Source organism: Thalassophryne amazonica, chromosome 6 (assembly GCF_902500255.1).
Source record: "Thalassophryne amazonica chromosome 6, fThaAma1.1, whole genome shotgun sequence".
Lineage (NCBI taxonomy): Eukaryota > Metazoa > Chordata > Actinopteri > Batrachoidiformes > Batrachoididae > Thalassophryne > Thalassophryne amazonica.
In genome coordinates this window covers 17763583-17775319 of record NC_047108.1, presented here as the reverse complement: position 1 = coordinate 17775319, position 11737 = coordinate 17763583, and the positions used below count along the sequence as shown (strand labels likewise).

The 11737-nt window shown below is 44.2% G+C and overlaps 1 protein-coding gene across 2 annotated transcripts in view; it reads left to right on the top strand.

Annotated features, from left to right (window-relative positions):
• Positions 1-74: 74 nt before the first annotated feature.
• The window catches only part of LOC117511904 (host cell factor 1-like), a 75361-nt gene continuing 63698 nt past the window's right edge, over positions 75-11737 (top strand). For both annotated transcript variants that reach the window (XM_034171833.1, XM_034171832.1), the window contains exon 1: positions 75-787. In XM_034171833.1, the coding sequence (XP_034027724.1) occupies positions 607-787 (181 nt within the window). In that variant the 5' untranslated portion in view covers positions 75-606. The remainder of the gene's footprint in view (positions 788-11737) is intronic.

Here is an 11737-nt window from a genome sequence, read left to right as displayed (position 1 = left end):
GTGAAGCGCGCGGGGGCTGCAGCCGCGTTGTAGCCGTTAGCCCGGCGCGTTGTAGCCGTTAGCCTCACAGCCGTTAGCTCCGCTGCCATTTTTACCCCGCTGTCTGTTTGCTGTGGTTACTGTTAGCAGCAGCATGGCGGCTTCCATCGTCGCCGTGCGAATTTAAAAGCATTTCCCAGGTTCCAAAGGAGTTCCGACCACAGCGGCCATAGAGTTCTTTCGTAGGAGGACTTTTTTTTATTCCACAACTCACGTCGACTTTTTCCATCGTCTGTGCGGAGCGTTTGCGGGACTAAAATGGCGGCTTCGCCATGCTAGCTGGCAGCGCACACATCCAGCAAGAAAATAAAGATGCGTGACCAGCCAAGGATGTTTATTTGATTTCATTCTTCTTTTTGAGTCACAACCGAACGGACGCTGACCACCACCGGCTGGACGAAGCAGCTTTAATCCCGTTGGCAGACATAAGGTAGTCTCTGTCGGCTAGTTAGCCTCCCGCGCTGGTTGGCTAATGCTAACCTGGAGCTTGTAGCGGAGCGCAGCTTTTAATTTTTCAAACGTCGGACTGCCGCCTGAGTTTGGACTGTGCTGGGAGCCAGCAGGGTGATGGATTCGGTACCGGGGAGCCCCGCCGTGCAGCAGCCGCGGTGGAAACGCGTGGTGGGCTGGACGGGCCCTGTGCCGCGGCCCCGGCACGGACACCGAGCCGTGGCCATCAAGGAGCTGATGGTGGTGTTCGGCGGAGGCAACGAGGGCATCGTGGACGAGTTGCACGTCTACAACACCGGTAAATAAACACAAACACACTGACACCTGTCAACGAAGAACAATCCTCCGCCGTGCCGCTGCAGCCCAGCAATGCTAAGCGCTAATTAGCTGATAATAAGCTAACTGTGCTAAGCGGCGGGTCCTTGTTTGTGTCTGTTCACGCTTAGATATTGTTCAAACGGCGGATTTAATTTGGTGATTCCGTGTCTGGGTAAAACAAAACTCTTTATTTTTGCCTGTGAGGAAACAGATCAGTGCTTCGTGGTTTGTGCTCATTGGAGGAAGAGAAAATGGCTAACAGGGTTAGCCGAACGGCTAACGCAGCGACTCTGTGGGAGGAGCAAAGAAATGGCGCGTTTTTAATGAAAACAGACCTCGCCGCCATGGACACGCCCCTCTGCGCGCGGGGGTCTTTCATGAATGAATTAATCAAGAATTTTAGGGTGCAAGTACAGTACTGATATTTCAGCTTGTTAAAAATGAATCGCCGCTTTAAATAAAATGGCACCTCTTACAAACGTTGCAATACAGACAATAAACTACAACCGACTAAAACGTTTTTTCCTCCCAAAATGAGACGTCCTGCATTCTTTATGAACCTGACGTGGAATGCAGCGAGCTGTAGAGCTCAGCTCAGATATGGAAAGACATTCATGCCAATAATAATGTCTGAAAGGAAATGCTTTTGACAAAAACTAACAGATTTTATTTCTGTTTATGTCCAGAGATCAAGGATCCACCATGTAGAGTTTATTATGTCCAGAGTTTAAGGATCCAGTAACCAATTTCATATTTATTTACTTTAACACTCAATAAAATGTTGTTCAATTTCAATTTAATCAGCTTATAAAGGGCCAAATCACAACAAAAGCCGTCTCAAGGTGCCTCACACAGAACAGTTCAACATAAAAAAATTTAAATAAATGAATAAAACTAAAAAATCAAATACCTAATTAAAAATACAAGTAAAAGAATAAAACATAAAATAAAAACTACTCATAAGAAAGAGAATAAAAATAGGTTTTAAGTCTTGACTTAAAATGTCCACAGACTCTGACTGCCTCACTGAGGGCCATGTACTGGCTAACCCAGAATGAGATTGCCCACTCAACAAACTTCCCCAGCCTTCTGGACATGATGAAGGGACTTGGGCTGTCGTACCTGGCTTTTCCGCTTTGGGCACCCCTAGAATGGCCAATTTTTATCTAAAATTTTCAAAAGCTGCCCCCCTTCCACACTCCCCCCGGTTGCTTCGCTCCCTCGACATTACCACTATGCTAAAATGTTATCCTAGCTAGAACCCTGCATAGTGTCAAATCACAAAAATATTGCTTCGACAGGCTTCACACAATTAAGGTGTGAAGGAATAAATTTGGAGGTGTTTTAGTTATAATAATATATATTAATATAACAATAAGTACTAATATATCAAATCAATTTTATTTATATAGCGTCAAACCACAACAACAGTTGCCCCAAGGCACTTTATATTGCAAGATAAAAGCCATACAATAATTACAGAAAAACCCCAACGGTCAAAACGACCCCCTATGAGCAAGCACTTGTCAACAGTGGGAAGGAAAAACTCCCTTTTAACAGGAAGAAACCTCCAGCAGAACCAGGCTCAGGGAGGGGCAGTCTTCTGCTGGGACTGGTTGGGGCTGAGGGGAGAGAATCAGGAAAAAGACATGCTGTGGAAGACAGCAGAGATCAATCACTAATGATTAAATGCAGAGTGGTGCATACAGAGCAAAAAGAGAAAGAAACTCTCAGTGCATCATGAGAACCCCCCAGCAGTCTAAATCTATAGCAGCATAACTAAGGAATGGTTCAGGGTCACCTGATCCAGCCCCAACTATAAGCTTTAGCAAAAAGGAAAGTTTTAAGCCTAATCTTAAAAGTAGAGAGGGTGTCTGTCTCCCTGATCTGAATTGGGAGCTGGTTCCACAGGAGAGGAGCCTGAAAGCTGAAGGCTCTGCCTCCCATTCTACTCTTACAAACCCTAGGAACTACAAGTAAGCCTGCAGTCTGAGAGCGAAGTTCTCTATTGGGGTGATATGGTACTAAGAGGTTCCTAAGATAAGATGGGACCTGATTATTCAAAACCTTATAAGTAAGAAGAAGAATTTTAAATTCTATTCTAGAATTAACAGGAAGCCAATGAAGAGAGGCCAATATGGATGAAATATGCTCTCTCCTTCTAGTCCCCGTCAGTAATCTAGCTGCAGCATTTTGAATTAACTGAAGGCTTTTCAGGGAACTTTTAGGACAACCTGATAATAATGAATTACAATAGTCCAGCCTAGAGGAAATAAATGCATGAATTAGTTTTTCAGCATCACTCTGAGACAAGACCTTTCTAATTTTAGAGATATTGCGCAAATGTAAAAAAAGCAGTCCTACATATTTGCTTAATATGCGCATTGAAGGACATAACCTGATCAAAAATGACTCCAAGATTTCTCACAGTATTACTAGAGTTCAGGGTAATGCCATCCAGAGTAAGGATCTGGTTAGACACCATGTTTCTAAGATTTGTGGGGCCAAGTACAATAACTTCAGTTTTATCTGAATTTAAAAGCAGGAAATTAGAGGTCATCCATGTCTTTATGTCTGTAAGACATTCCTGCAGTTTAACTAATTGGTGTGTGTCCTCTGGCTTCATGGATAGATAAAGCTGGGTATCATCTGCATAACAATGAAAATTTAAGCAATGCTTTCTAATAATACTGCCTAAGGGAAGCATGTATAAAGTGAATAAAATTGGTCCTAGCACAGAACCTTGTGGAACTCCATAATTAACCTTAGTCTGTGAAGAAGACTCCGCATTTACATGAGCAAATTGTAATCTATTAAACAAATATGATTCAAACCACTGCAGCGCAGTGCCTTTAATACCTATGGCATGCTCTAATCTCTAATAAAATTTTATGGTCAACAGTATCAAAAGCAGCACTGAGGTCTAACAGGACAAGCACAGAGATGAGTCCACTGTCTGAGGCCATAAGATAATTTGTAACCTTCACTAATGCTGTTTCTGTACTATGATGAATTCTGAAACCTGACTGAAACTCTTCAAATAGACCATTCCTCTGCAGATGATCAGTTAGCTGTTTTACAACTATACTACTACACTGTGTGTGTGTGTGTGTGTGTGTGTGTGTGTGTGTGTGTGTGTGTGTGTGTGTGTGTGTGGTTTTTATGTGACGTATCGGTCACATGATTGTGCCCCTCACGGCCATTATGGATTACAACGCGGTGGCTGCTGTGATATGCTACGTGCATTTGGCGAACAATTGCAGAAGCTTCAACAATGGTCAACTTTTATGCTGTTGTCGGTTGTTCAGAGGTGATAAAAATGAGGCAGATCTGTCATTTTACAGGCTGCCAGTAGTTATTGTGCATCAAGGAGTGAAGTGTTACGAGCTTTCTAAGCGACGCAGAGACCTGGCTCAGCAGAAGAGGCAGAGCAGATCTGAAGGAAGCTTTAATATGGCCAGAACCAAGCAGACCGCCCGGAAATCCACCGGAGGACATGCTCAGAGGAAGCAGCTGGCTAACAAAGCTTCCCGGAAGAGTGCTCCGGCTAGCGGCGATGTGACGAAGCCTCACCATTACAGGCCCGGCACTGTGGCACTGATCCGCCAGCTATCACAGTTAGCTATCAGATAGCTATCACAGCTATCACAGATCCACCACTATCAGAAATCCACAGAGTTGCTGACCGCCAGCTGTCCTTCCAGCGCCTGGTGAGAGAAATAGCTCAGGACCTCAAGATCGACCTCCGCTTTCAGAGCCCCGCTGTGATGCTCTGCAGGAGGCCATCGAGGCTGAACTGGTTGGCAGCTTGCGGATCAGCAGTATTTGCCTCCAAACAGCTTAAGGGGCATTTACACGAGCATGCCTTTGCTTCATGACACATCACGACCTGTGTCGTGCTGGAGAGTAAACTTGTCTTTAACTGGTGCAGACAGGACACCACAGGGGCGCCACTGCGTGCTATTGTGCACAGAGAATTTTGAAATGTTCAAAAAATCTTTCACGCGCAAATGTCGTGCCATGTGGCGCGATCTAATCATCAGCACGATGTGCAGCTCATTAAGTGGAGTAAAAAGAAGTGAACAAAGTGAATGGTGACGTCAGCAGATCGCATCAGAGTGCAGCTCGTCTGAAGGATTATAACGATAAGTTTAATCTGTTATAAACATATTTAGCAGCTGGAGACAAGAAGGAAAGAACACACAACTGTTTTATCAACCACATGACAATGTAAACATGACAAATAATTACCTTTTTAGATGGCTCAAAATGCTTTCTGCAGCTTGTTAGGCATGCAGGCACGAACGGCTCCGGCTGCAGCCTCCTCTGTGATTCAGGAAGTGATTAGAGCCGTTTTCAATGGCCAATTTGCAGAAAAAAATGATTAATCTGCCACAAATTAATTATTTTATATACGCGACGTCCAGCTGTGAACACAGCGGGTGGGGTCGTCACGGTACACAGTTTGTGCTCTTGAGAGTCTCAGGCATGCTCGTGTCAGTGTACCTTAAGTTTGCACTACACTGAGCTACTGCAGGCAAATCTACACAACTGTACACTGTAGAAACTGAGTCAGTGGCTCTGAATGTTGCGTGGTAGAAATAGAAACTAGTTTGTGAGCGCTGCCTTGGATGGAGAGGCTTTGCAGAAGCGTGATCACCCTCGTTGCTGTGGCGCTGATGAGTGCCAACATGATCGTTGATGGCTGTGCATTTGTTCACAGCAGCGGGGCTTTGCAGGTGTGTGATCACGAGACATGGGCTGATAACCGGTTTCACGGTATACCACAGTATGAAAAAGCCACAGTATCAAAACTGCTAAAAATTTTCCGTTATACCATCCCTACGGTATGAGCGTGTTGAGAATTCTTGACAGGCAGCGTGGAGGTGGCCGCTGCCGCCCTTCCCCCTGGCGCGCACCTCTGTCTCTGTTTACAAACAGGCAGCTAATGTTAGCTAGCTCTGCATCATGACTGAAGGAGGCAAAGCCTGCACTGAACTTTTCCCTCTGTCTAAAAGGACCAAGTCGGCTTTTTCATTTTATTTTCTGCGGAATAGCCCTTCAAGCCAAAAATGGTGGCAACAAAGCACCGTAGCTATGGCCTGTGTCGGTTGCGGAGCGATTCAAGATACCCGCAAAGGATTACATGGAAGGAGTAAACTTTAAACTTTATCCCATCTCTGAAACCACTGAGAATTACAAGCGGTGGACTCAAGTTGTGCTTGTGGTTGACCAAATTGCTTCCACAAACATGTCAAGGAGGACAAATACATCTATTCCAAGCACTTTGTTGGTGAAGCTGGGCGTGGCCGGGCACGCGCCGTCCCTCTCCCTTCCGGGTTCGAAAAGGTTCTGCCCTCCCCACGCTCCACAGCCTCAACGCTCCGTGTGGCTACAGCTCCCCCTGCTGACGTTGCTAGGGAAACGCACAGGGCCAAAATGAGAACAGATGACAGAATGAGGAGGCTGGTCCGCGGGGAGTGTTTTCTCTGCAGCTCAAAAGAGCACATACAGAAAAACTGCCCCAAACGGCCACAACGACAACACCCGCCCTTAGAGACTGGGCTAAGGGGGGGTCATAACATTCACGTGGGACACACACATATCGCCACACGACTCCCAGTTACAATCCTGAGCGGGGATTTAGCCCTTCAAGCCCCAGCACTGGTGGACACGGGGTCAGAAGGGAATCTGCTAGACAGCAGATGGGCAAGGGAGGTAGGGCTCCCTCTAGTGGCGCTTCCTTCGCCATTGCAGGTGCGGGCACTAGATGGCACCCTTCTCCCTTTAATCACGCACAAGACACAACCTGTAACTCTGGTGGTGTCTGGAAATCATCGGGAGGAGATCGAGTTTTTTGTGACTCCTTCTACCTCCCGCGTGATTTTGGGTTTCCCGTGGATGTTGAAACACAATCCCCGGATTGATTGGCCGTCTGGGGTAGTGGTTCAGTGGAGTGAAACCTGCCATCGGGAGTTCCGGACCTTATTCCAGCCACGTTTCTCCCGAAGCAAGTAAGTCATGTTTCCCACGGGGCAAATGCTACATGTCTAAAAGAGAGTCTATTATTTTGGCATTTTCTCTAAAGTTATCAGTGGTATCGTGCTCGTAGTGGTAGACTTCGCGTCAATTAGTGTGCCTGAATACGCGCGCTTCATATGCAAATAACCATAATGTTGTTAAAGCACATTTTAAAGCTATACATAATACAGTGAAACCGCGGTATTTTTGCGGACGGTTATCATACCGTCCAAATCTCATACCGGCCCATGCCTAGCGATCACCCTCATTGTCTTGGTGCTGCTGAGGGCCGACACGTGATCAGAGCGAACTGCGCTTTGGTTTGTGCAAACCACGCAGCAATTTTACAGAAGCGTGACTTCGAGTATTAAAAGGTTTCAGATTTGCGTGTGAACAGGTTTGATCCACGCAGTGCGAGTCTGTGATAAATGATCCACACAGCCCCGTGTGTGTGCATGAGTCGGCAGGGATCCATCCATTAAAATGCACATCAGAAAACATGGTTACATTCTTTCAATTCATAAAATAGATTTCTTTCGAAATCCAGAGAACAGAAACGGCAGGTTTCAAAAAGAAAAAAGAGCAGACAGAGAGACAGTGCTCTCTCTCTCTCAATACACAGGAATAACGCAGAGTACGCGTGCATTTCAGGCGTACTCTAAACTAGGGATGGGTATTGATAAGATTTTATCTATTGATACCATTATCGATCCGATTACTTATTGATTCCCTCATCGATACCTCTTGTGAATTTTCTGTGTACTAAGAGTAGGCTTTACAGGTTGTCAACAACATTTTATTGAGTCTTAAAGTAAATAAATATGAAATTGGTCACTGGATCCTTGAACTCTGGACATAAATAAACTCTACATGGTGGATTCTTTATCTCTGGACATAAAGAGAAATAAACAAAATCTGTAGATTTGTCAAAAGCATTTACTTTCAGACATTATTGGCATGAATATCACACTATAGCTCTGAGCTGAGCTCTTGCAGCTGGCTGCGCTGCATCCTTCATTTTGGGAGGAAAAAACATTTTAGTAGATTGTAGTTTATTGTCTGTATTACAGCATCTGGAAAGAGGTACCATTTTATTTAAAATGGCAATTCGTTTTGAAGTTATTCTGACCGGACTCTGTCTCGGCAGAGAGCCGCACAGCGTTTGGAGCTGTGCCAACAGAACGGAGGACGATTCTTATTTCTTGACTGCAAGAAGACAAGAGTCCCAGTTAGTGACTTTAATCCTACGCAAAAGTGACTCACGATCGACATATTTTAATGGCTTTGAGGGGGGTTAAGAAGCGGACTTGCCGCTTCTGAAGAGCAGCGAATCAAAGAACCAACGAGCCAGTGGATTGCAGCTCTGTTTCATTGGTTCACACTTCAAAGTGGAGTTGCGCTGCAGAAGTGGGTGATTACAGAGCAGCTGCAGGGTCTGTAATCAACATAGAGAAATGATCAATTTCCCAACAAACACCCTCAAAAACAGTGGCTGCTCTGAAGGACCAATAAGGGAATCGTTAGGCAAAAAGACTATTGATATCGGTGGATCGAATCATTTCTTAATGATACCCGAAAAGAACCGGTTCTTGATACCTAACCCTACTCTAAACGCAACAAAACGCTACTCTACGTTTGCGCCAGTGTGAAAGGGGCTTTAGGGTTAGTGGAAAGCATTGGTTTCCGGTGTTGCCAACTGAATAGACTGGTGCCAAAATGGGAACTGTTGATACTAAGGGTGTAACAATACATGTATTTATATTGAACCATTTCAGTACGGGGCTGTGCACGGGTGAGTTCACGTTGCATGTGTTTACATTCGCTGTTGCTAAATTAGCGACTTTCTCGCTAAATCTTTTGACTTTACAAACTCTCTTAACGACTTATTTTCTCAAAAGCGACTAGCGACAAATCTTAGTACTTTCCCTGGTGTTACGGGAGACTTTTCTGATGTTTGGCTACTGAAAGTGAAAGTCTCTGTTGTCACCGAGCGGCAGCGGGTCTCCCCCTCATCCGCTGCAGCAGCCCGTCTGTAAAGAACTGAGCGGAGGGATATCTACAATCCTCCTCACTCGGACTCGCTCAGCCTACTGACCTCGTTTGCTGCACTGTGATTAAATAGTCCCCAGACTTTTGTTTTTGCCTCTCCCACAATGTTTTTTTTTCCAAAACTTTATTTAAAAAGATATAGTAACAAACATTAAACGAACAGTTACTAGAAAGAGAGAAAATAAAATAAATTGTACAAAAGTAAAGGGATTCTTTAACATTAATTCTCATTAAAAATTCCTGAAAGAGTGTGACAGTTTTGGACAAGTTAATTTTTCTGGCAAAAAATATGAAGGTTGAATAAAATTTAACTGTTCATGTTGGATTTCATACATTTGGTTTGGTTTCATACGTTTATTGTTTGAGAACATTTTAACTTACTACCAGGGAGCACCTTGCAATTATTTTATTTTCCTGTTTGCATAATGTTACAATAAATTGTTGGTTTAAACAACAAGCACATTTAGGTTTTGCATTTTGCTCCCACGGTGTACCGAAGTGAACCAAACCGTGACCTCAAAACCGAGGTACGTACCGAACCGTGATTTTTGTGTATCATTACACCCCTTGTTGATACCAACAGGCAAATGTAAGAAAAAGTTCGCAAATGGTCTTACTTTGTCAATTTGGGTGTGCTGATTCCAAATCTGCCATTTGTCAAACTGTATTTGTCCTCTGGTGACCTTAAGAGGTCATTGAACTCTGTACCAGTTGACCTGACTTGAAATCCCACTTTGAGCATGAATTATCAATCTGAGGTCATTCATATTGGCCAATTTTCTAGATTTGAATATTTTGAATTCTATTTACCAACTTTTCAGGATGTACTTGACCTGTGGTGACCTTGAGAGGTCATTGACCTTTCAGATTGCTTTGTTAAACTTTAATATGTGGTTGTGACAGTGAAATATTTTTATTGCCAGAATGTTGTTTAAATATTACACAATTTTAGTATCATGTATTTTAAATGCACAATCTGTCATTTCATCATTTTGGAACCCTGTTTGACCCGTGGTGACCTTGAGAGGTCATCCAACTGAAGCTCATGTAGCAGTTGAGTATGTCACATTTACTCTGCCTTGTTTGTACATACAGATGATTTGCTGATGACATCCAAATTTACTGCTCATTTACAGCCCCTGAGATCCAGAAATTGGACGTTCTACTGAAGTGCCTTGAGAAAATAAAACAATGGCTCAGTGCAAATTTGTTGCAGTTAAATTCGGATAATTGTTTCAAAAGATGATCTTGAGTTGATTATTCATGCCTTTGTATCTTCTCGTTTGGACTACTGCAACAGTTTGTTTGTTTTCCTGTCTGAACAAAAAGGAGCTGTCCCATCTGCAGCAGGTCCAAAATTCTGCAGCAAGGCTGCTGTCTCGCTCAAGCAGAAGGACTCGAATCTCTCCTATTTTAAAGTCTCTTCATTGGCTCCCAGTGTCATTGTGTTTCCATTTTAAGATCCTAGTGTTGACTTTTAGAGCTTTGCATGGCCAGGTTCCCTCCTACATTAGAGACCTGTTATGTCCCTACGTTCCCGCTCGGACCCCGAGGTCAGTGGATCAGAACCTTCTGAGGGTCCCTCGTACCCACTTTAAGACCCGAGGAGATCGATCTTTCCAGGCCGTTGCACCAAGGCTCTGGAATGATCTCCCTTTGTCTCTTTGCTCACTGGACTCTGTCATTTTTAAGAGCAAACTTAAAACCCATCTGTTTCTCCAGGCATTCAAACCTTGCATTTGATACTGTGGATCATCATATTTTGCTCAATAGGTTGGAGAATTTTTTGGGGATTACTGGAAGTGCCCTTGCCTGGTTGACGTCATATCTGTCCAGTCGTTCTCAGTGCGTCTTGTATAATGGCACTACCTCTGACCTTGCTGACATGAGATTTGGGGTTCCACAGGGATCTGTTTTAGGCCCCTTGCTTTTCTCCCTGTATGTGGCACCCCTTGGGCATATACTGCGGAGTTTTGGGATTGCCTTTCATTGTTATGCTGATGATACTCTAGTTGTATATGCCGATAACTGCGGGAAATCTCACTCCCATAAAATCCCTGGAGGACTGTCTTCTATCAGTGAGAAGTTGGATGTCTAGTAACTTCCTACTTTTAAACTTTGATAAGACTGAAATGATGGTTCTTGGTCCAGCGAGACATCGGCATCAGTTTGACCAGCTGGCGCTCAGCCTGGGTTCCTGTGTCATACATCATACAGACAAAATGAGGAACCTTGGGGTAATTTTTGATCCCACGTTGTCTTTTGACCTCCACATCAGGGATGTTACTAAGACTGCTTTTTTCCATCTGAGAAATATTAGTGAGGATCCGCCCCATCCTGTCCATGGCTGATGCTGAGACCCTGATTCATGCTTTTGTTTCTTCTAGACTAGATTATTATAATGTTCTATTTTCAGGGTTACCACAGTCCAGCATTAGGGGTCTTCAGCTGGTTCAGAACGCTGCCGCCAGACTTCTGACACGTAGCAGAAGGTCTGAACATATCACACCCATTTTGGTATCTTTGCACTGGCTCCCTGTCTCTGTGAGAGCAGATTTTAAGGTTTTGTTATTGACTTATAAGGTTGTTCATGGACTGGCGCCATCTTATCTGGCTGATCTGGTGGAACTCTACGTGCCGGCCCGGGCTTTGTGGTCGCAGGATGCAGGACTTCTGTGTTCCCAGGGTGAAGAAGTAGTAAGCAGGTCAAAGAGCCTTTTCGTATCGTGCACCCACCCTGTGGAACAGTCTTCCTGCAACCGTGAGGCAGTCTGAGTTTGTGGACATTTTTAAGTCAAGACTCAAAACCTATTTTTATTCTCTTTCTTATGGATAGTTTTTATTTTTGTTTTATTCTTTT